General features: G+C 37.8%; 1 protein-coding gene and 1 long non-coding RNA gene across 2 annotated transcripts in view; one reads left to right on the top strand and one right to left on the bottom strand.

The window, feature by feature from the left end:
* The window catches only part of LOC125265460, a 126,522-nt gene that overhangs the window by 6,473 nt on the left and 94,725 nt on the right, over positions 1 to 25,324 (bottom strand). The window lies entirely within an intron of this gene.
* sstr1b (somatostatin receptor 1b) lies at positions 1,761 to 23,884 on the top strand. The gene is made up of 2 exons (XM_048185695.1): positions 1,761 to 3,259; positions 21,953 to 23,884. Exon 2 carries the CDS (start codon positions 22,588 to 22,590, stop codon positions 23,701 to 23,703), a length of 1,116 nt encoding a protein of 371 aa, XP_048041652.1. The 5' UTR covers positions 1,761 to 3,259; positions 21,953 to 22,587; the 3' UTR covers positions 23,704 to 23,884.

The following is a 25,324-nucleotide window of genomic DNA, read 5'->3' as shown; positions in this document are numbered from 1 at the left end:
CTGTCGTTTGATTGTTACATCATAGACAGCGGGAGATCTAATAAGTTGCATTCACGCACGGATCTCTTGTGAAATATAATAAGTAATGCGGTTTGTCTGTCCGTTTAATATCTTAAGACAAAACTCGCTGTGTTTAGGCTAACGTTACATTAATTTTGCGTCATAAAACCATTTTGAGACGCAAGTACATTAAACCATTTACAGCCGCATGCGCGAGCAATCTTCACAAACAAATCACGTGTCAGCATTTGAAATAGAAAGCAGCCTTCTGTAAGTGAGTTTCATATTTTAAATATATAAGTTCACTGCATTCCAAACGACATAAATGTTGCCTTCGTAGAGCACTTGTAAGGAAAATACGACGGGCGAGACCGCCCACACAGCAACATCAAACAAAGCGAGCGTCTCGCATCCTGTGCAGTGAAGACCGTGAATGTCGTAATTCGCTTCATCCTTTCCGAACTTTATGAAAGATTATTTTACGGAAGGTTCGAGTGGGGTATATGTGTGAGGAATTGGAAGCAAGCAGAATCCGGGTGTTTCTAAAGCACACGCACGATGCACATCTGGTTAAAAACTAAGCTCAGAATCATTGGAGAGAGAATCGCGATGGATCGATTTTTTTCTCCCACCCCTATTAAAAATGTGCTAAAGAGGATGTTTTGTTTTATACATTTTTGCAATATTACTTGAGACTGTCTTTACTAACTGATAAAAGACTATTTATTAGGTGCACTGAAAGGAATAATATTAATATACATCATCATTGCACGAGGTAGGGCCTTAAAAACATCAGCCAATCGTTTACGCAATCATCGCGTAAACGATTGGCCATCTGGCTTGTCAATCACGTTCCTTCTGCGAGACGTGCGCGGCTGCGCGCTCCAGTAACTTTCCACACTCCACAGGTGCCGCATGCAGTGTTTTTGTCAGGAGACAGGAGTAACAACTGCAGATTATGAGTTACCTGCGGTGAGTCCGACATAATGAATCCACTAACACGACACAGCGAATGCCGGTGGTAAACACTCGTGTTCAATACTCGTGCACGAGTTTGTGAGGCGTTCCCTCGAAATGAGCTGTGAATGAGGGGGGTTGTTCTTACGCATGCGCTGATTTCAAAAACTCACTAACAGTCTTTGGTTTCTCAGTCGACGAAAAGATCCTCTTTAGTACCTTTAAATACAGCTGTGTACTCACATTATCCCTAAAGTTACCAAGGTTTGTAAATCCATAGAAATTCCAAAGAAATTCATCCCTTGTTATTGTTGCCTATTAATAATGTAATATCCACACTATCCCTGGGTTCCGCTTGTGGAAACTATGGCAAGTCACGTGGACAAAATGCGAAAGTGTTGGTTATACAGCATGTAGCAGGCCGCTGTTGTGCCATTCGGTCATCATGGATCATGATTATTCATTGGTGAGTACAGAAACCCCCAACCCCAACGAATGCTAATAATACCACATATCAACAATGCGAAATATAGATATGACATGAATTCACTTGAAAAACTATCAAGTGTTCGTAATTAATTACATAATTCTGTGGGTTATGCTGATGAAATTACACATACAGTTATATTGCACTTTGTTTGTACTTCAGTAAGGCTTTTTATCAAGTCTGGTGACCACGTCTATGGCCGTGAAATTAAATACAGTATGTGTTGCACAAAAATATTTAGCCATTACTTGCAAATACTGTGGGTTCATTCAAATGTACTTTTAGTATGATTGTTTAAAACACGTAAAACTGCACATATAGCATTTACCTTTGTTTTTGTTTTGAAAATGCGACCTCTGGTGGCGAAAACTTACATAGTGTGCCTTTAAACATACTGATGACAGCAGAATACATTTAGAAGAAAACAATAAGAATGCTTCCACTGGTTTCCTGCAACAATATCATCTTCAACGGCACAATTCGGACATGAAAAGAAATCAGAGAAAATCTGCTCTTCTCTCAAAAATACGTCTGAATTAGTATTTGTATTTGTTCCACTCTCTGTCTCTATGCGTCTAATGCAGCTTTGGTTAAAGTATCCAGGCAGAATCATAAATCCTTCACATTTCTGAGAATTCTGAAAGGTTACTGCTGAGCATGATCAAATGTATTTGCTTTTATTATTTCAGTAAGCCCATACATGCATTGTGTTCTCTGGGCGAAGCTCTGATAATGCTACAAGCCTGATGTAGTGTCTCTAAGACATTACTTATGACAAGAAAAATATGCCAAGAATTATTTTATGAATTCATGATGAATTGTAGTTATTTATTAAAAACATAACTTCATTAGTTATGATAATATACCTCATTAAACCTGTGCCTAATAATAGCCATTCATTTTTACCGCAACATCACATATCTTTCGATCCTTTTAAATGGATCTTAAAAGGCTTGAGTGTTTTTTTATGCATATTCAGACTCTGAATTGACGGTGGGAAGTTAATTAAAAACTACTTTTCATTTACACACAAAGCAATACATGTAAAAATGTCAATGCTCTAAATTCGGAAAAAAAAAGAATATGAAAAATAAATATGACAAGAAAAAAAACCTGGCACCTAATATCATTTTGACAGAAAAAATACAATTTTCACAGTTCAATATCCAACTGTCCACAGCCATCCACTGTCATGGATGTTCTTGATCCAAACTGTTACATTCTGTAGACAATCAAAAGAACATCTACAGAACAATCGTTTATAAAAGGATAGTTTGAAGCTTTCAAATAATGAGTTTTAATGGTAGACAATCAATTAGGTGATCAGTCTTGACAGATACAGCGCAGCGGCCACAACAGAAATTAAGAGTGCATGAAAGAGTGAAAAGAAAGGAGAGTTTGCTGTGTTTGTCCTGAAAATAGAATAAATGTGTATGTAATGAGACAGATAGATTAGAGGGAGGATGGAGAGAGAGAACAGACAGAGAGACAGAGAGAGGGGGTGAGCGCGCATATGAGAGCACAACCACTGGAATCAAGGAGAATATGTGAAGGCAGCGCATGAACGAGGAGAGAGAGAGACAGACGGGGAAAGAATCAGAGGCAGAATGAGTGAGACAGAACGGCAATAGAGGGTTGGCAGGTGGACCAATGAAAGAGCTGGAGATGAGAAGATGCTTCAGCTCTGTCAGTGTCTCCAGCATCAGGAGGACGATACAGAACAACCTGCACAAACAGACTGACATATCAGCAGCGTCCTCCTGATTCAAACCAAGCAGCGAACCAACAGAACTCTACTCATCTGGATCACACCAGGTAAAAAAAAAACTCTTTACTACACATTAAAGGCTATCTACTTTTAATGGAAATGGAGATTCTTGAGTTATTGTTCAGTTAACTATCCGTGATATTAAATCATGGTATACACAATTTAGTATTAATGTTATCATTCAAAGACATGTGAGGGAAAAACATCTATGAATGATGCTGATTTTACATCTATGAACTGATCTGAGAACAATATGAGAGGACACAATGTTTTAGAGCTGTAACTATGTGTATAAGGAGGGGAGCGAGAGCAAGCAGTTTCCTTCATTCATGCAAAAGCATCAGAAACAGGTGTACATATACCTTAAAACACATCATTTCACAGTTTATTGGTTATTTCTGTCTCCCAGCTGTTATTGTCTTTATCAGTAAGGCTCAAGTAGCTCTATGGGACTAAATTGGACCAGAAATGATTACATTGGATATCATATATTAATATTAATAAAGTAGCCATTATTACACTGATTCACTTGTAAACTGAGAAATATATGACTCACTAGTGTCTCTCACATGTTTTGACAGTTCTGTGGGGAACTGTTTCTGACGTTGTGAAGATGAGATATTATTCAAGATTATCTTAATCTGCTTACAGTCCTGCATTCTTATTTGAAGTCATAATTTCTGTTTTACAAATGAAAATGGTTAAGTGACTCCCTTGCGTATAGCCCTGGTTATGAATCACCAGTTTAAGATAAGTTTACAGTGTCTTTCTTGTGTCACTCTCAGCTATTACCAGTAATAATGTGTTTAAAGCTACGCTTCATTTGACCTGATCAGATGCTCCAGCTGCAGAGGAAATGAACGGACAGGTGATGTTGCTGACCTCTTGTAAGATACGTGTCTGTAAGCCTTTGAAGGAAATTTAAACATTTTATATTACTATTATAAGTACAGCCACTCACTTTAAAACTCGCCTTTTTCAAAGTCTGAATATTCCCAAAGCTATAAAGACAGATAAACTATCTGCTCTTTTAGGTTTTTGTAAACTCTAATAAAAAAATAAAAAAAAATACCTAAGCAATAGCAACTAGTGAGATTGAGAGATTGATTTCATTCTTTATTTTAGAATCAGTTTGTGTGTTATTTTAAGTGGTGCATTAGTAGTTCATTTGAAATATTAAAGTGATTTCGCTTAAAACCGACAGACATCATGTACTCTATAACTTTATCTGAGTTCCTTTTAGGCAGATGAAGAACAAATTTGCAATATAAAATTATTATTGTACTTGAAAGCTGAAGAATAAATAACTGCTGCTGGTTAAAGGAAGCGTGAAAGCAGAAATGTAACGTGTCCTATCAGTGAACCACAGGAGGTCCCATTAGACTGAATAACTGCGTAGAAACTATTGGCAGACTCACATCGACCTCTTCTGATGTTATCCTGAACTAGAAAAGATCTTTCAAAACAAACAGACAAGGAACTATTGAATAGCTATATAAGGTGAAAATGAAAATCTATTGTGTCTGTAAAAACTCAACAGTACAGATAAAATCAGACTTGCACGTCTTAATACAAGCAGAGAAAACAAAGCAGTGAAGTATCTGATCTATTTATCTTGTGTCTCATGAATCTCATAAATGCTTCACCGCTCCAAGGACAACCTGATTAAACATGAGTACACTAGTATGGAGTTTGGAGGAAGGAAAGCTATGTTTTATCTGAATGTAATATAACATATTTAAATCTAACATTTCTATCTAATACAGATTGTTGTACATATATGCGATACAACACTCTAAAAAATGCTGGGATAAAAACAACCCAAGTTGGGTTGAAAATGGACAAACCCAGCAATTGGGTTTAGGGTTAAATGTTTGCCCAACCTGCTGGGTAGTTTTATTTAACTCAACTATTGTTTAAAAATGACTGTATTGCTTAATTAAAATGAACCCAAAGTATGTTGGAAATGAACATTTATTAATGTTCAATGAATAATTATTAAACAATAAACATTTATTAAATTGCTTATTAATAAATTTTAATTAATAAACTATTAAATGTATATTAATAAAATATTAAAGCTTATTAATAAACATTCACCTTTTGTCTATTATTGTTGCCTCTAATTGCATCTGGTTTTTAATTTCCCAACTATTTTGGGTTCATTTTAAGCTAGCCATATAGCAATTTTTAAACAATAGTTGGTTTAAATAAAACTACCCAGCAGGTTGGGCAAACATTTAACCCAACCGCTGGGTTTGTCCATTTTCAACCCAACTTGGGTTGTTTTTAACCCAGCATTTTTTAGAGTGAACCAAGTAAAGATTAATAAGACTTAAAAAATAGGATTGAAAATGAGAAATCATGCTAAACAACAACAACAATAATAAATTATATTATTCTATATAGTTATTCTAAATAGAAAGATATAAATTATTATTATTATTGTGAGGTTACATTTATAATACTCTATATATATATTTATATGACTATATTTAGAAGAACTATATATATATATATATATATATATATATATATATATATATATATATATATATATATATATATATATATAAATATAAAGGATCGGTCTAGTTTAAAACTAAAAAAAAAAAAATGTATTAGGCTAATCTTTATACACACATAATAACCAAAAATATTATATTTTTTTATTTTTATTTTCTATGGCCTCCTTTGGCCTTGAAAACAGATTGCATGCGATCTATCTTTGAATTCATTAAATCTCAAAAATAATTATATTTTAGCATTAGAAACACTACTGTGACTAAAGAGCTTACACATACTGGTGTGAATTAACCATTACAGAAACATGAAAAATGATTTTGATAATCACTAATACTGTTAGTTTTGGGCAGCTGTGGCACAAACCTTACACTGGGTGCTGGTCTAATAAATTTGTTAGGCACTGTGTAGCCTATATTGTACCATCAATGTACAATAAGTCAACCAGCAACTTATTTAAACGATTGTAAAGTAAAACATTGTAGATCATATAGTAGTTCCATGATCTGTGAAAATAGAGTATAAAGTATTGATAGTTTCACGTTATGTCAGTCAACAGCAATTTAGCCTACATGTTTTGAATGACTTCTGCAATACAGTAAAGGGCTCCTGAGGTTGCCACAAGGTGGAGCCTGTGAGTTTTCTTAATGTTCTATTTAAATGCACATCAGAATGTATTTTCATCGATCACGTTCACTTTCATTTTCTCTTGTAGCTGTATGCTCAATAAATAAAATACACCCTCCCACAGAGAGTACAAGAGTTGAGCGGTGTGATTTCAGCATGAGGCACTGTACAACAGAGACGTGAGAAGGGTACAAATACAGAGACGGGCTCTTTTAATATTACCCGTTGCAGCTCGCATTTTCAGACTGATTCTGCGATGCTCAAATGGTGCCGTGCAAACAAGCTACACAATAACACGTGACAACCATTGATGATCTTCTGTTCCTCTTTTCCACACTCTTTCAGACGCCTGTAGCAATGTGCGCCACAAATTGCCCAACAAACTATTTTATTATGGTAATAAGAAGTAGAAGAGTTGTGACTTTTGCGTTATTAATGGCATGTGGAAATTGCATTAATATTTCAAAAGACAAAAAGCAGTAGCTTAACATCACAACACAAGACCTCAGAGAAGAAAAGATGCAGGCCTTTAACAGGAAAAAAATATTCAAAAAATGGACAAGATGTGGGCTTTATGTAAAATCATCTGCTAATAATTTTGTAAGGAATCTTTTTTTTTTTTTTTTTTTACAATTCAATTGATAAAACAGGTAAAAAATAAAATCCCCCCCATAGATTTACGTAGAATGAGATGTGAATCATATCCAGGGCTGAGAAAGTCAGAGATATTTGAGGAGCGCTCTTTTGACTTGTACCAGTAACAACCACTTAGCAACCACCCAGAACACCCTTCTGACCCTAGCAACCACCCAGAACATGAAACCAACCACACAGAAATGCTCTAACCACCCAAGAAAAGGTTCTATATACAGCAGAACCTTGAAGGGTTCTATCAGGAACTTCATTTACAGAAGCTTGTGTGCTTTCTTTTTTTTTTTTTTTTTTTTTTTTTTTTTTGATTAAATTTAACCAAAACAGCTAGTAAACATACTTTAACACTTCAAAAAATTAAAGGTAAATTTAAAGGTAGGGTAGGCAATTTTTTTGTTATACTGGTTGAAACTCTTCACATCCTGATAGCAATCAATAATAAGTGTTCTAAATATTAAAACATGTACATATATCATCTGTGGACGTCACAGATCCAAAAAATGTTCGTCCAATCGGTCCAAATGCAATGATATGATGTCCTACCTGCCTGTCAAGGTATGTATTTCCATACCTCTGCACACCCTGCTCCAGCACACAACGTGTTCTGTAATGGGGCGTTCACACCAGACGCGACTCGCGCAAATAAATTGCACTATTCGCGCGTAGTTGGACGCTTGAACATTTTGAGTTTACTCGCTTCATTTGCGCGTGAAATTCACTTCACAACAGAGGGGCTCTCCCTCTCTCCTTTAAATATGTGTCCCTTAGACTCTTCCACTTCTTTCTGCACACTTCCTCTGAATAAACACATCAACTCGTCAGCGGGAAAGTAGTTGTAAAATACGGCGAATAAGCTCAATTTGCCAGCTTTAGCTAGCTTGTAGTCTCAATATGTATATAGCTCAAATTGAGTAAAGAGCGTTTTTTACAACTTACCAGATTGTCCGACCTCCTCACTCACTTTCTTCCAAGCAAGATCCTTTTTATTCCTGTTTCTATAAAAGTACGAAGATGTATTGTACAGCGACGATGATTTTGTCCTCCATTGTTGTTTCGGATTTCTGCTTCCGCTCGCTAAGTCATAATCACGTCACTACTAGAGCAAGCTCCTGATTGGTTAACATGGCGCGAATATTCGCCAAAGTTTAGATTTTTTAACTTGCACGAATCACGCGTTACGTGCATCAAACGCCTGAAACGCTCAATTCGCTCCTCAGGAGGTATGTCGCGTCTTTGCATTGACTTAACATGTAAATCACTCATGCTTAAAGCTGCATTCGCATCTGGTGCGAACGCACCTTAAGGCTATGCACATTTGTAGTCAGACAGTCACTGATACCCCTTTTCCACCAGCACGAACTGAGTGCTAGTTCAGAGCTAGTGCTACTGCCAGTTCGGAGTTGGTTCAACTGAGGAGCGTTCTAACAACCGTTTGCCTTTCCTCGGGCTAGAGAGCCAGCACAGAGCCAAGTCTTACCTCACTGTATACGTCGCAACTTTCACAGCAACGCTGGCATGGCAGCGCCACCAAGCTTGTTCGAGATGCATCTGCTTCTTGCAGAGCGATCGGTGCATGACATCAAAGCACCGTGAGAGCGATCCAAAAACACAAGGAGTCGTATGCTCTACAAACGCTCCCGCGAACCTGCAGCACTCCGATGTCACACGCCAATCGGTCTGCATAGCTCGAACAAGCCTTCCATCAACAATGGAGGATGTTTCATTACTATTGATGCTCATGGCTTTGGGAACCTACATCAGCATCCAAACACGGCTCACCGTAATTTGTATAGCCGGAGAATAAAATCAAGCTACTATTTAGCTCGATTAGCTGCTATTTCAAAAATGGTGGTCACAAGTTTCTTGTTAGTCATGGTAACCCTGCCCCCAGCCCCTGACGCAAATGGTTCTTCTAGACCAGCAATGTTTTGGTGCTACTTACGAACCACTTTTCCTGGTTCGGAGATGAAGCTTTGGGTGTCGAAAGACAAAGAACTGGTTTGAAACTAGGCTCTGGCTCCGAACCATAACTCAAACTGTCTTGGTGGAAAAGGGGTATGAGTGCCACAAACAAACAGCAGCCGCCTTTTACAGTTCCTCCTGAACCAAAACAACGAGCTTATGCTTCGTTCACACCATGTCGCAACTGTAATTACAAGATGGTAACCCATGTTCTACCCGGAGCTGTTCACGTCTGCAGACTCTGATTTATTAGTTATGTCAACGCTATCATCGCCAAAATGAATCTGCAGCAGTCAGGTGGTACAACTAGAGCTCTGTAAGTTGTTTATGTTCATTATTATTGTAATGTTATGTGCTTTGAGACATGAGGTCATTTAACAGCATCTCATCTCGTAACGATTTGCAGAATCTGTCTTGTGCGTTAATGTGTTTTGGAGGAGGAGTGGCTTTGGAGACGCTCTGAAGGGAGCGTGGGATCTTAAGCTTTCAAAGCTAGCTTACTAATGCTAGCCACTCCGAAATAGCCTACCCTACCTTTAAGACGTTTTTGGCATAAAGCATTCTTTAAAATTGAAGCAAGAACCCTAGAGTTCTATATAGAAACCCATTGAACCTTTTTCTAAGAATCAAGCATAGCAATAGTTCTGGTAGGTCACGTTAGTTAAGCTCGCATCAGCTGACTCTCAACTGATCCACGTCTACCTATAGGAATACGACACCTACCACAGCATCCATATATAAGGTCCTTCAGTATTATCAGCAGCTATCGCATTGCTCAGGAGCTAATTACCCTCCTCTACCCCCAGCTCCTCCTCTCGTCCAGTCAGGATTTGGCCTTCTGATTCTCCTTGAATCAGACTAATTTCTCAAAATTACATGAAATCTGCATTACCACTCACATTTCCTTCAGAAAATATATATATAAAAAAAAAACACTGCAAAAGTGTGAAAATGTTGATTTGCTTTCAAACTGTAACACTTAAGAATCATCAAACACCTTATCATACAGAGTAATATCTGTGTTTAGTGTGTACGTGAGCTAGAGACAGCGAAACTGAGGGAGGCTGATAGTCAATCTCCACAGAAACTTGCTTTAATTATGATGACCAGACGACGTCCTTTTCAACATAATGGATCTGTAGGCTGTTGTTGAGTGAGCTGCATTTCAAGATCACCACACGCACGCACACACACGCACACACACACACACACACACACACACACACACACACACACACACACACACACACACACACACACACAATGGTGTTACAAAGCATGTTGAGTTGGATTAGCAATGTTTCGGTTCATGGCCCTTTTAGTATACAATGAAACAGACACACCAGAAAAATACACATCGCCATCTTTTTACCTGGATTTTAAAAGGGTAGGTAGTCTGTTCACATACTAAAGCCACACTCTTCTGTTTCAACCACATGCTTTGAGTTCAGACAAAAGCATCACATTTGTCTAAAAATGACTCCTGTGTTTTGTCCTCTCAATTGTATTCAGACCCTTTATTACATTCCTATTAGTGCTTCAACTAATGTCACATTCTTGCAAAACATGGCGCATTTGTGGGAGGGTGACAGAAATAGCATGCATTTGTAAATTAGGCTTTATAAATATTAATTGAGACAACAACCCGTGCAACCAATTTGCTTTGCTTGTCATATAATTTGCACTTTATATTCACTGCAAAATCAAATTTTATACAGACTGTTTTGCAAATTATCTTTGCTTTTATGTTAAATATGTTGCAGATTTTCAACATTAGCTGATCTTCAGCACATTTCTCCAACTCATATTTTTGCTGTGTTTTTTCTCTAAAAGATGACAATCTTTAATTATCTTCAAGTGTTGATTACTAAGGCTAAGTAAATTCTGAGTAGTCACTAATGATTGATTGGTTTTCACTCCTCTAAATTGCACACTCTAAAAAATATTGCATTGACTCAACCAAAAAGTAAAATAAATAGAAAAAAAGTAACACTTTATTTTAGGGTCTTTTAGTTGCTTATTAGCATGCATATTACTAGAATATTGGATATTTATTAGTACTTATTAAGCACATATTAATGCCTGATTCTACATGACCTTATTCTACATTCTTAATAATACCCAATACCTAAACTTAACAACTAACTTACTAACTATTAATTAGCAGTAAATTAGGAGTTTATTGAGGGAAAAGTCATAGTTAATAGTTTATATGTGTTCCCTATACTAAAGTGTTACCGAAAAATAAATAAAAATTATAATTAATAATTATAATTAATTTATAACATAAACATAAATATTTAAGATGATTTCTCCAAAAAATTACGTCGCTACGACTTGAGTTGTAGCCCTGGAACCAATTCATCTTATCTGTTTCAATTAAAATCCATAGCTATCATAGCACATGTAAGTGTAACTTATTTAGCATGTAATTTTTAATAAACAAGATATTACTTGTCACCAGTCTAAGAAAAATCAAGGTAGTTATGTCAACATTTATTTGTGCGCTTTCACCCAGCAATGTTAAAGGGTTAGTTCACCCAAAAATGAAAATTCTGTCATTTATTACTTACCCTCATGCCGTTTTACACCCGTAAGACCTTCGTTAATCTTCAGAACACAAATTAAGATATTTTTGTTGAAATCCGATGGCTCAGTGAGGCCTTCATAGCCAGCAATGACATTTCCTCTCTCAAGATCCATTAATGTACTAAAAACATATTTAAATCAGTTCATGTGAGTACAGTGGTTCAATATTAATATTATAAAGAGACGAGAATATTTTTGGTGCGCCAAAAAAACTAAATAACTTATTTAGTGATGGCTGATTTCAAAACACTGCTTCAGGAAGATTCGGAGCGTTATGAATCAGTGTGTCGAATCATGATTCAGATCGCGTGTTAAATCTGCAAAATGCTAAAAATCACATGACTTTGGCGCTCTGAACAGCTGATTCGACACGCTGATTTATTATGCTCTGAAGCTTCCTGAAGCAGTGTTTTGAAATCGACCATCACCATACAAGTCGTTATTTTGTTTTGTTTTTTGGCGCACCAAAAATTTTCCACATATTGAACCACTGTACTCACATGAACTGATTTAAATGTGTTTTTAGTACATTAATGGATCTTGAGAGAGGAAGTGTCATTGCTGGCTATGGAGGCCTCACTGAGCCATCGGATTTCAACTAAAATATCTTAATTTGTGTTCCGAAGATCAACGAAGGTCTTACGGGTGTGGAACGGCATGAGGGTGAGTAATAAATGACAGAATTTTCATTTTTGGGTGAACTAACCCTTTAAGTTGACTTAAACACTAAAGCTGACAATACTCATTTTTAGTAGAAACCACTCAGTTAAATTAAGTTCATGTAGTTACATGAGTTTAAGTAATGAGAACAAGTATGATTTGAGTGAAACTAACAACGGTGGTTTTTTTTTTTTTTAAATTTTGCATCTGACTTTCAATATATTCATAGATACTATCAATACTATAGAAAGTATCAAATCATGGTCCATTGCTGTGATGTAATCTAAAGGCTATTTATGAAGGTAAAATGATGCCATAAAGAATCGCATGTGCAAGGAAAGATTTGTGGAAGTGTACACAAGATTGTAAGAGTAAATTAAATTTGCATGCGCGAGCTTAGATTTGTAAAGGTGTAAATCAGTTACAGTTTTGGCATGATTCTCTCACTCATTGACTTATGCAAGCGTGAGGAGGAAGGCGGGTCCTTCTTCTTGTAGTCAATCAAATGAGCTTCTCGCTGACTCTCGATTTACTCTATTCTGATTGGTTCAATAAACACACCAGATGCCAAGACATTTATCTTCATTTAGGTCAGCATTGTTCATCGTTCCTGCTATTTAAGTTGCTTTATTGCCATAGTAAAAAGGCTTTACATTGCCAAAGCATATTGCTCTGATACCATAGTGTTGAGCATTGCCAGATAATAGTAGATTAACTATTAATTAATTATTACTATTGATTAATTAGATTAACTGTACTCTTGCCCCGATGGAGTTTTGATTTTATAATGTATCTCATTAGACTGGGTAAACCCAGCCTGATCTGCCAGCGATTTGATTTCGCCCGGCAACTCAGTCTGGAAAACCGTACATTAATTTCTGCTGCATCTGTTACACTTTTGCGGGAACCAATCACAGACTGGCTTATCCACCTTGCTCGCTATTGGCGGGTACAGAGCTCTTTCTATGGCTCTGGGTGGGTATAACACGATGACGTCTCTCGCACGACCGTCAATCCAATTCCTTTTAACCTCTCAACGATGCTAAATGACTTCTTTAGTTTAGCAAACAAATTGCTCGACTGGGTGTAAATACCACTCACTTTCATGTTTTTTTGCACAACCTGCAAAAATCGCTCGATGCCATTGCTGCTTCTGCAAACCGCTGATCAATGCTACAAACCAATACAAACTAAGCCTGTCTGGAGTTTTCGCATCGCTCTGCAAAAGTACGTCACCTGGATCGTTGATCTGATTGGTTGAAGGACTATCCAATTGCGTGAATAATGCTCGTTGATCACGTCTCTTTTGCAGTAGGAAATACATAGCAAACTCCCCAGACCAATGTTCAATTTTAAATTGAGCTTGGTCTGGTGATAGCCAGACAAGTATCTCATCAGTTTGATTATAACATTTTCATCAGCTCAATGGTGTAAGCAGATTATATGATCCGAAATTTAAACGTAATGCCAAATGGCAACCTCACCCAGTTTCTCGTGAAGCCAATACGGAAGTGACTTAAACTGCGATTCATCGACTGGCTGCTAGGGACAGGCTGCAAAAGAGAGCAGAATCTCAATGAGTCCCATGTTAAAACGGCCAAGTTTACAGCAGAAAAAAACATGTTTACAGCCTGGATCAAATTGTGGTTTTGGTCTATATAGCTAATTTTGCCCTTTATGACAACTGTGAGGGGGGTGAATTTTTTTACAACTCATCCGTTTAAATTATATTAAGCCTTAAATTTCTGCCTAATTAAGGGCGTGGTCACTTGAGTGACGGGTAGATTGCCGCTGTTGTCTGTGAGCCTCATGTTTACCTCAGCAGCTAATCTCAGCCATATTTGTGCATTTTTCTGGATTATTTTATACAATTAAATATATGGCTTGCTGCATTAATAGTCGAGACTTGAGAGAAATGTGTCTCTGTGTAGATGTGCATGCATGCGGAAGATAAACAGAACACACATTATTGGATCGTCTTGGCATTGGCTAAAAGTTTTGTTTCTGAGATTTACTACAATGACAATAGCAGGAGGATATAAAACTCCGACAGCACTGCTTGGATATTATAACTAAAACTGCTGCACTATTTTGAAAAATTATACTTTGGACACCTTGTTTGAGAGATATATACGATTGTATACATATTTCATGGATTTAACGCTTTTGTGGACAAAAAGTACTGTTTTTTTGAACGATGCTGACCTAAATGAAGATAAATGTCTTGGCATCTGGTGTGTTTATTGAACCAATCAGAATAGAGTAAATCAGGAGTCAGCGAGAAGCTCATTTGATTGGCTGCAAGAAGAAAGACCCCCCTTCCTCCTCACGCTTGCAAAACTCAATGAGTGAGAGAATCGTGCAAAAACTGTAAGCGCAGCTAAAAGAAAGATGGAACTGTACAAATCTGGATATTTCGGGACCTTTTCGCCCTAGTACGTACACATCAAGTCATTTAGACATTTGCAACAGTTTGTTTTTTCACATACAGATCTGTTTTGCAGTTCTTTGAACTGTTGTTTTTGCTTGCAAATCACTGTTCACAGGCTTGCAATGCTTTTGGACGAATTTCGGCAAAAAAAACGTGCCAAAAGTGTAAGCGCGAAAAAATGGAAGTCAGAAGAATACAGATCTTATTTATGTTGCCATAACATGAAACTGCAGTTTCACAATTCATGAACTGCAGTTACGAATTACAGTAAAATGCGGCAAATCATTTTTTCTTGTGCTTGAAACGCGATTTACACCTTTACAAATTTAAGCTCGCGCATGCAAATTTAATTTACGCTTACAATCTTGTGTACACTTCCACAAATCTTTCCTTGCACCATGCGATTCTTTATGGCATCATTTTACCTTCATATCTAGGCGGATCCGCATTCAAGTCGCCAGACCCGCGTGACTGTCACATTAGTTTTGGCGCCGCCCAGAGGATCAGCTCCGCCTCCGGGCGGCGCCGTAATTTCTACTGTCAATCAGCGGAACCTGAGCGGACCCATGTTGGATCCGCAGACGCGCACGCGTCTTTACTGTGAGGGTTGTATCAATTTGCGGGTCCCAAACGGACCCGCCGCGGAGGCAAGGTTTTAATCGCGGATGCAGCACGGAGCCACGACGGGTCCGCGATCCGCCTTCGTTGCGGATCCGTCACTGCGCGCAAGTGGACGCCGATATGGGTCCGTTCGCGGATACGTTCCGGAAGCCGCGATACCCGCAAAGTCCTTTTGCTATGTGGGTATTGCTTATAAAGAAAGAAAAAAAGAGGCCTTCAGTATGTCCAATCCCAATTTCGTACAATTTTGAAAATGGAAAACTTATGAAAAAATTGTAGTTTGTTATAGAGACGGAGGCCTTTGTATGCTGAAGAACAACTTATTTTATTAGCTATCATGGAGAGCTCGAATCAGTCGAATCACTTGTATCACATGTACATAAACTTGCCCTGACCACAAGGGGGCATTTCAACACATAGAAAAAGCTAGATGGCACATCATCAGTTATCTACACAAATTATGCTCATAACAACTTGTAAATTTAAAAATGAATCAAAACTGCAGGAAAAAAAAGAATTTAGGTCAATCTAGGAAAAAAACTTTAAAAAACTTTTGAAAATTGTATAAACGTTTAAAAAAATATATAGAACTTTGCACTTTTAAACTAGATTTTTAATGGATTTCTTCTTTTGATCATCCCAGACATCCTTATTTATCATTGACCAGCTACCCAATTTTCACATACCTCTTCTTTCAGTCTTGTGCCACTATCTGAGACATTACTGTGACCTCAGAGAGAGAGAGAAACTCCATAGCTTGAGGAAAATGTCACAGAACAGTGATGGAGTTTCCCTCTCTCTGTGAACCCATTCTCACTTATTCTCTCTCCCTCTTTTCACTCCCTTGATCCTCTCTGTCTTTCATCATGAGGTCCTCCAGCATGTCTTAACTCACTCTGGGTTGTATGTGTGAGACGGCCCACCTGCGACCTGCTCCTCTTTCACAATTCTTCTTTTTTATTCCACTGTGTTCTCTGCTACTCTTTCCTTTTCAACTGTTCTTTCTTTCTCTGTGTTCTCTGCTCCTGCTGCTTCTCACTTTTTATGTGTCTGCTCAGGGTCCATTCCTCCGTCACTCTTTTCCCCTTCTCTCCTTTTCAACTGTTCTCTCTTTCTCCTTTCTTTAGTGTCATCTATATTCAATCCCATGCTTCTTTAAGTCTTGTATCATTGCTTCTCCTATATGACGAAAAGAACATATCACAGACAGACAAGAAATGACTATTGCTTCTTGAAAAGGCTTTTGCTTTGGCATCAGCAGCAGGTGCTCTCATGGAGATTACAGTGGTGAATACACTACATACCGGGCTATAGAGCTATGAAATAATTTGTAGATAATGACATCTCTTTCTCCTCCATTTGACAAATCACGGTGTATCATTAAAGCACCAAACCTTTTATGTGCTAAAATGATTATATCTGTATGATTTCTCTGTAAACAAGAAGCAGCTGGTGCAAAAAAAAGAAGTGAATTAAGCTTTTGGAGTCATTTAAATTGAAAAACATATTCATGTCACAAGCCATGTCACATTTATTCATATACAGTAGCACTTTATACAATACAGATGTTTTCAAAGCAGCTTGACTATGATAAACAGGAAAAAACAGTGTTAATATATAGCGGAATTCATCAATTGACCATTACCAAAGACCCGGCCGTTGTCATTTTTAAAGAAATTTAAACAATAAATACCGTTTTTTGGCTCTTCAATGTGTCATGACAGATCGCTTTAGTGCCTCAGATCAAGTGACTCATGATCTGATAATCTCTTCCTACTAGTTCATTAATAGCATTAAAGTAAACATGAATGAACATCATAAGGAATGTTGTTTCAATCACGGAAAAACGTCAGTACACACTATTTTTCAAGTTCAAGCCCACCTACGTTAATCTGCTAACTCCCCTGACTGCTTTGTCGGACAAAATGGCGGATTTGGCGTTATTATTGGTTAGATCGCCTGTCAGTCAAACTCCTGAGGAAGGGACAATTATGAAAAAATTAATTTAGCTATAAAGCAGCTCTACAGAAGACAATAGTCTGTGTACATTGCTGTATTTTTTTTCAATATTGAGAGCAGAGAAATATTGAAAGCAGAGAAATATTGAAAGCAGAGAATGAGGGCCTTTTTTCTTTGAGGAAATTACTTGGGTGGTAATTTTCCTAAAGGAAAAAACATCTGAGCTATAAATACAAGTAAAATTTAGACATATTTGGTGTAGAAATGGCCTAAAATGACTGAAAAATGCCCCCGAAAAAAAACATGGCATGGATTGTTATTTGCAATAACACAACTGAGTGCTTGGACCTATCTAGATTTAGCAAACCATTCCATCTTTCTAAATGGAGATCTTTATCTCAGTTTGAAACTGTAAAATCGAATGGCAGGGGAAAGACAGGCTTTATTTATTATCAGAGTACAAAATTCTGCTCACATGCAGTTTCTGTTGTCTTCCTCAGCTTTTGCTGTACTAAGGCAAGTACAAAGCCATTTGTATTCCAAACCATTCATATTATTAGCTTACCAGATTTGTGCTTAACATTGCATTTGCTTTTTGGATGATCAGGGGCACTGGCTGCACAGCTCGAGCTGTGAGGAGGTGCAGGGGTTAGTGTTTTCTGTCCTCTCCTTTTCATTACTTTCTCATTTAGTTGGCATCACCATGGCCAAGTCCTACAGCAGGATGTTTGCTCTTTGTCAGCAAACAGATTGGTGTCAAAGGTGTCTCTGCGTCTTCATGTCTTCTAATTAAATAGGGGGATGGCTGAGAAAGCCTTCACACACACTCATGCATCCACAATCACAAGGATGACAAGTATATCTCACTTCTAATATCTCTGAATCCAATTTATATACAGAGCAAATAGATATGTAGACACAAAACCTATTTATATTTTTCTTAATCAGTAAAATTGTGTCTTTTCTATTAAAATGTCCTTAAAAGAAATACTAAATTTCTGTTTACTTAGTATAAAATTTGTGACGCTTTATTTAATAGTCTACTTTAGACACTGTACTAACTATATGTACAACTACATATCAGCTAACTTATGAATTTGCAACTACATGTTGCAGTCTCAGAGTATTAGACTGTTATGTTAGGGTTCAGGTTAGTAGAATAATTTGACATGTACTTGGAAAGTACATACTTACTTATACACTCTCAAAAATGCTGGGTTAAAAACAACCCAAGTCGGGTTGAAAATGGACAAACCCAGCGGCTGGGTAAAATGATTGACCAACCTACTGGGTAGTTTTATGTAACCCAACTATTGTTTAAAAATTACTATATGGCTGGATTAAAATGAACCCAAAATTAAAAATAAGATGCATAATTACTAGAGGAAACAATAATAATCAAAAGGTGAACATCTATTAATAAGCAATTTGACAAATGTTTATTGTTTAATTCATTAAACTTATTAATAAATGTTAATTTATTAAATATATTAATATTAAAGGATTAGTTCACTTTCAAATTAAAACTAGCCCAAGCTTTACTCACACTCAAGCCATCCTAGGTGTATATGACTTTCTTCTTTCTGATGAACACAATCGAAGATAATAAATATCCTGATGCATCCGAGCTTTATAATGGCAGTGAACAGGGGTCACTAGTATGAAGCAGAAGAAAGTGCATCCATCCATCATGAATATGTGCTTCACACGGCTCCGGTGGGTTAATAAAGGCCTTCTGAAGCAAAGCAATGCGTTTGTGTAAAAAAAAAAAAAAAAAAAAAAAAAATCCATATTTAAGTTATGAAGTAAAATATCTAGCTTCTGCCAAACCACCTTCCGTATTAAAATTACGAAGAAAGTGTAAACTGGTGTTGCGTCAGTTACATTTTTTTCCGTAAGTTGAATAAAGAAAGGGTAAGGATGTAGCATAAGCTTTCTGAACTTCAAGAATTTTACACTTTCTTCATATGTAGAATACGGAAGCTAGATATTTTCTTTATAACTTGTTAAATATGGATATTTATTCATTGCTTCGTTTCAGAAGGCCTTTATTAACCACCCCGTAGCAGCGTGGAGTACACATTTATGATGTATGGATGTGGAAGGAGGCACTTTCTTCAGCTCATACTAATGATCCCTGTTCACTGCCATTATAAAGCTTGGATGCGTCAATATTTATTAATATTTCTCATATACAAACCCGATTCCAAAAAAGTTGGGACACTGTACAAATTGTGAATAAAAAAGGAATGCAATAATTTACAAATCTCATAAACTTATATTTTATTCACAATATAATATAGATAACATATCAAATGTTGAAAGTGAGACATTTTGAAATGTCATGCCAAATATTGGCTCATTTTGGATTTCATGAGAGCTATACATTCCAAAAAAGTTGGGACAGGTAGCAATAAGAGGCCGGAAAAGTTAAATGTACATATAAGGAACAGCTGGAGGACCAACTTATTAGGTCAATTGGCAACGTGATTGGATATAAAAAGAGCCTCTCAGAGTGGCAGTGTCTCTCAGAAGTCAAGATGGGCAGAGGATCACCAATTCCCCCAATGCTGCGACGAAAAATAGTGGAGCAATATCAGAAAGGAGTTTCTCAGAGAAAAATTGCAAAGAGTTTGAAGTTATCATCATCTACAGTGCATAATATCATCCAAAGATTCAGAGAATCTGATACAATCTCTGTTCGTAAGGGTCAAGGCCGGAAAACCATACCGGATGCCCTTGATCTTCAGGCCCTTAGACGGCACTGCATCACATACAGGAATGCTACTGTAATGGAAATCATAACATGGGCTCAGGAATACTTCCAGAAAACATTGTCGGTGAACACAATCCACCGTGCCATTCGCCGTTGCCGGCTAAAACTCTATAGGTCAAAAAAGAAGCCATATCTAAACATGATCCAGAAGCGCAGGCGTTTTCTCTGGGCCAAGGCTTATTTAAAATGGACTGTGGCAAAGTGGAAAACTGTTCTGTGGTCAGACGAATCAAAATTTTCTTTTTGGAAAACTGGGACGCCATGTCATCCGGACTAAAGAGGACAAGGACAACCCAAGTTGTTATCAGCGCTCAGTTCAGAAGCCTGCATCTCTGATGGTATGGGGTTGCATGAGTGCGTGTGGCATGGCCAGCTTACACATCTGGAAAGGCACCATCAATGCTGAAAGGTATATCCAAGTTCTAGAACAACATATGCTCCCATCCAGACGTCGTCTCTTTCAGGGAAGACCTTGCATTTTTCAACATGACAATGCCAGACCATGTACTCCATCAATTACAACATCATGGCTGCATAGAAGAAGGATCCGGGTACTGAAATGGCCAGCCTGCAGTCCAGATCTTTCACCCATAGAAAACATTTGGCGCATCATAAAGAGGAAGATGCGACAAAGAAGACCTAAGACAGTTGAGCAACTAGAAGCCTGTATTAGACAAGAATGGGACAACATTCTTATTCCTAAACTTGAGCAATTTGTCTCCTCAGTCCAAAGGCGTTTGCAGACTGTTATAAAAAGAAGAGGGGATGCCACACAGTGGTAAACATGGCCTTGTCCCAACTTTTTTGAGATGTGTTGATGCCATGAAATTTAAAATCAACTTATTTTCCCCTTAAAATGATAAATTTTCTCAGTTTAAACATTTGATATGTCATCTATGTTGTATTCTGAATAATATATTGAAATTTGAAACTTCCACATCATTGCAGTCTGTTTTTATTCACAATTTGTACAGTGTCCCAACTTTTTTGGAATCGGGTTTGTATTTATTTCATCAGAAAGAAGAGAGTCATATACACCTAGGATGGCTTGAGGGTGATTAAATCTTGGGCTAAATTTAATTTGAAAGTGAACTAATCCTTTAATTTCCAACATACTCTGGGTTCATTTTAAGCAAGCAATACAGTAATTTTTAAACAATAGTGGAGTTAAATAAAACTACCCAGCAGTTTGACAAACACGTACATATATAGGCCTATAATATTGTTTACGCACACACACACGCACACACACACATATACATATACATATACATATATATATATATATATATATATATATATATATATATATATATATATATATATATATATATATATAGGCCAACATGGCTTGGCAAATGATAAGATCGGATAAAGTCTTCCTCTGGCAAATTAATATGAGTGGAAAATATTTACTCCCTTCTACCACATGCTCTCTGTTCTCTGTGGTGTCTCCTTCTAGCAGCAACAACTGCAGCCATGTCACAAAATGGGTTAAGACATGGGCATTAAATAATGCCGCAAATACCAGTAAACTGACTAGCGCAAACATTAGTAAATCACATTGCCTGATTCATTTAAATATTCTCCTCCCATAAATTTTGTGTCTGAAAGGGAAACTCCTACAAATGCATATGCAATAATGTCAGTCGCAAAAACAACTCAGTCCACACCTTTTCAGCACTAATTTTGCACTGCATGTCTTTAGTAAATCCCAACAGTATTTTTTTAACACCAAAAAAGGGTTTGCGCTTGCGCAAGCTGTTACAAAATCTGGCCCTTAAAGTCAAAGTTTTAGTATTCCTAATTAAATTTATCTTTTTTGTTTATTGTTTTAAGGATGTTTAGATGTTTTAACTTTTTTGAGAAAGCAGATGTCCCTTGTATAGACATTATGATTGCTATCAGTGCCTTTAACTAACAAGGTTTTTCTTTTTATAGGCCTTAATGACACCTGGAGAACTAAGTATCAGTGAGATGAAGCAAACTGTGATAGACCTCCTAAACGCCTCTTTTTATGATGGTGCGATGGAACAGCTTCAACTCTAGATGAACTAATCTTGATTCAACAATATGCTGTGGATCAATTCTCCACTGGGAGGTTGTTCTTGAGGCAAGAGCACATGGAGAGTAACATCGTAATACTTTGATTCACAGACTCAATTTCTTTTTAATGAGCTGGAATGCCTTTCCCCTGCCAAGAGTGAGAAGTTGAATGACGCTCAGTGAGCCATGCCCTTCAACACCTGCACACTCTCATAGACGAGCACAGGTTTGCTTAGGAATCGAAGAGGAAAGCTCATACTTAAAATTCTGCAGATGCAACAATTTAGCCTTCAGATTTCAACTTTTCTGCTTATTACTTCAGATATATTGAGTTCTGAAGCCAGGTCCCTGAGGAGCTGGAGATGAAACTGCTGGGTCGACCTGACGATTGGTTTGGCGCAAAAAATTTCAAGGACACTTGAAGGTTGAAGAAAAAAATACTTGGAGATATTCTGTTTCTTTTATTGTGACAAATTAAGAGGCCCAATTTGGGTGCAACACATTTCAAATACAGTACCATACAATATAAAATGGCTGAACTTGCTGGATACAATGGCAGCGAGAGCTTCATTTTCTCAACGGGTTTCCCTTCTAACTCTACTGGTGACTATGACTATTATGAACCCGAACCTGATGTTAGCAAGATCATCATCCCCTCCATCTATGCACTAGTGTGCTGTGTCGGTGTCACAGGAAACGCCATGGTCATCTACGTCATTCTCAAGTATGCCAAGATGAAGACGGCCACCAACATCTACATTCTCAATCTTGCCATTGCGGATGAACTCTTCATGTTGAGCGTCCCGTTCCTGGCGACCTCGGCCGCAGTGCATCACTGGCCGTTTGGCTCGCTCATGTGTCGTTTGGTTCTCAGCGTGGACGGCATCAACATGTTCACGAGCATTTTCTGCCTGACCGTGCTGAGTGTGGACCGCTACATCGCTGTGGTGCACCCTATCAAAGCGGCTCGCTACCGTCGCCCAACTGTCGCAAAAGTGGTCAACGTTTGCGTGTGGGGACTTTCACTGCTTGTTATTCTGCCCATCATCATTTTTGCGGACACGGTTCCGGCACAGGATGGTGGAGTGGACTGCAACTTTCTATGGCCGGAGGCTTCGTGGTCAGAAGCATTTGTGGTCTACACATTTCTGCTAGGTTTTTTGCTCCCAGTGGCAGCCATCTGCATGTGCTACTGCTTGATTGTGGTGCGCATGCGGGCGGTGGGCCTCAAAGCGGGCTGGCTGCAGCGACGGCGCTCTGAAAAGAAGATCACACGCATGGTGTTGCTGGTGGTCGCCGTTTTCGTGCTCTGCTGGATGCCGTTTTATATTGTGCAGCTGATCAGCGTGTTCCGCAAACCGCCGGACCCCATGGTGACTCAGCTATTTGTCATTCTGAGCTACGCTAACAGTGGCGCCAACCCCATTCTCTATGGATTTGTGTCTGACAACTTCCGCCGCTCGTTCCAGCGTATCATCTGCTTCCGCTGGTTGGAGAATGGGCTGGATGCCGAGCAGGTGGACTATTGCGCTGTGGCCCTGCGGCGTCAGACCACATGTGGCCCACAGGACTTTCCAAAGGAGTGTTTAGCCTCGGACATGGTGTTTCGTAATGGAACCTGCACGTCTCGTACAACCACTCTGTGAGATGCTATTCAGTGAGTGTGTTAGAGTTTCAAGGGATAGAAACCAAAATCATTTCAAAATCTGTCATCATTTACTTACCCTCAAGTTGATTCAAACCTGTATGACTTTCTTTCTTTTGTGGAACAGAAAAGATGATGTTTTGAAGAATCTTTATGGTTATCATTGACTTCCATTGCATGGACAAAATATTTTATGTTCCACAGAAGAAAGTAAGTCATGTTTAAAATGAAATGAGGGTGAGAAAATGATGACAGAATTTAAATTTTTGGGTGAACTAACCCAAAATTAATTACATTAATTGAGACATGGAGTGCAGTACCAATTGGCAAATAACTGCACTGGCTGAGAGCTCATACCATTATTTAAAAGAATAGTTAACCCAAAAATGAAAATTATCCCATAATTACTCACCCTCAAGCCATCCTAGGTGTATATAACTCAATCAGAGCTATATTAAATGATATCCTGGCTCTTCCCAGCATTGTAATGGCATTGAATGGTGCCCAAGTTTTTTAAGCTCCAAAAAGTGCATCCATCCTAAAAGTAATCCATACAACACCAGCGGGTTAAAGGGTTAGTTCACCCAAAATGAAAATAATTTAATTAAATTCAATTCAATTCAAATTTATTTGTATAGCGCTTTTCACGATACATATCATTTCAAAGCAGCTTAATGTCATTAATTACTCACCCTCATGTCGTTCCACACCCGTAAGACCTTCGTTCATCTTTGGAACCCAAATTAAGATATTTTTGATAAAATCCAATGGCTTGCAAGGCCTACATTGACAGCAAGTTAATTTACACTTTCAAATGCCCAGAAAGGTACTAAAGATATATTTAAAACAGTTCATGTGAGTATAGTGGTTCAACCTTAATGCGATGAAGTGACAGGAATACTTTTTGTGTGCCAAAAAACAAAATAACGACTTCATTCAAAAATATCTAGTGATGGGCGATTTCAAAACACTGCTTCATGAAGCTTCAAAGCTTTATGAATCTTTTGTATTGAATCAGTGGTTCGGAGCGTGAAAGTCATGTGATTTCAGTAAATGAGGCTTCGTTGTTTCGAAATTTCAATGGTTCTCGTGACTTTGGCAGTTTGATACACGCTCCAAACCACTGATTCGATGAACTGTTTTAAATATGTTTTGAATATGTCATTGAAAGTGTACATTAACTTCACTGAGCCATCGGATTTTATCAAAAATATCTTAATCTGTGTTCTGAAGATGAACGAAGGTCTTACTTGTGTAGAACGACATGAGGGTGAGTAATTAATGACAGAATTTTCATGTTTGGGTGAACTAACCCTTTAATAAAGGCCTTCTGAAGTGAACATTGTCAAATATCCATGTTTAAAACTTTATAAACTAAAATTGCTGACTTCTTTCAACAGCCGTACACGCGTTCACAAGAGAGTTGAGTTCCTGCAGAAGGGATTACTTTAATGATGGATGGATGTGCTTTTTGGAGCTTCAAAAACTCAGGCACTATTCAATGCCATTACAAAGCTGGGAAGAGCTAGGGTATTATTAATATAACTCTGATTGTGTTCAGCTGAAAGAAGAAAGTCATATACACCTAGGAATGCTTGAGGGTGAGAAAATTATGGGATAAT

This window comes from Megalobrama amblycephala, linkage group LG3, assembly GCF_018812025.1.
Source record: "Megalobrama amblycephala isolate DHTTF-2021 linkage group LG3, ASM1881202v1, whole genome shotgun sequence".
NCBI classification, from domain to species: Eukaryota; Metazoa; Chordata; class Actinopteri; order Cypriniformes; family Xenocyprididae; genus Megalobrama; species Megalobrama amblycephala.
This window is presented reverse-complemented; position numbering and strand designations above follow the sequence as displayed.

Excerpts from the sequence above, each read along its gene's own strand:
- sstr1b (XM_048185695.1), top strand. The coding sequence starts at position 22,588 with ATGGCTGAACTTGCTGGATACAATGGCAGCGAGAGCTTCATTTTCTCA.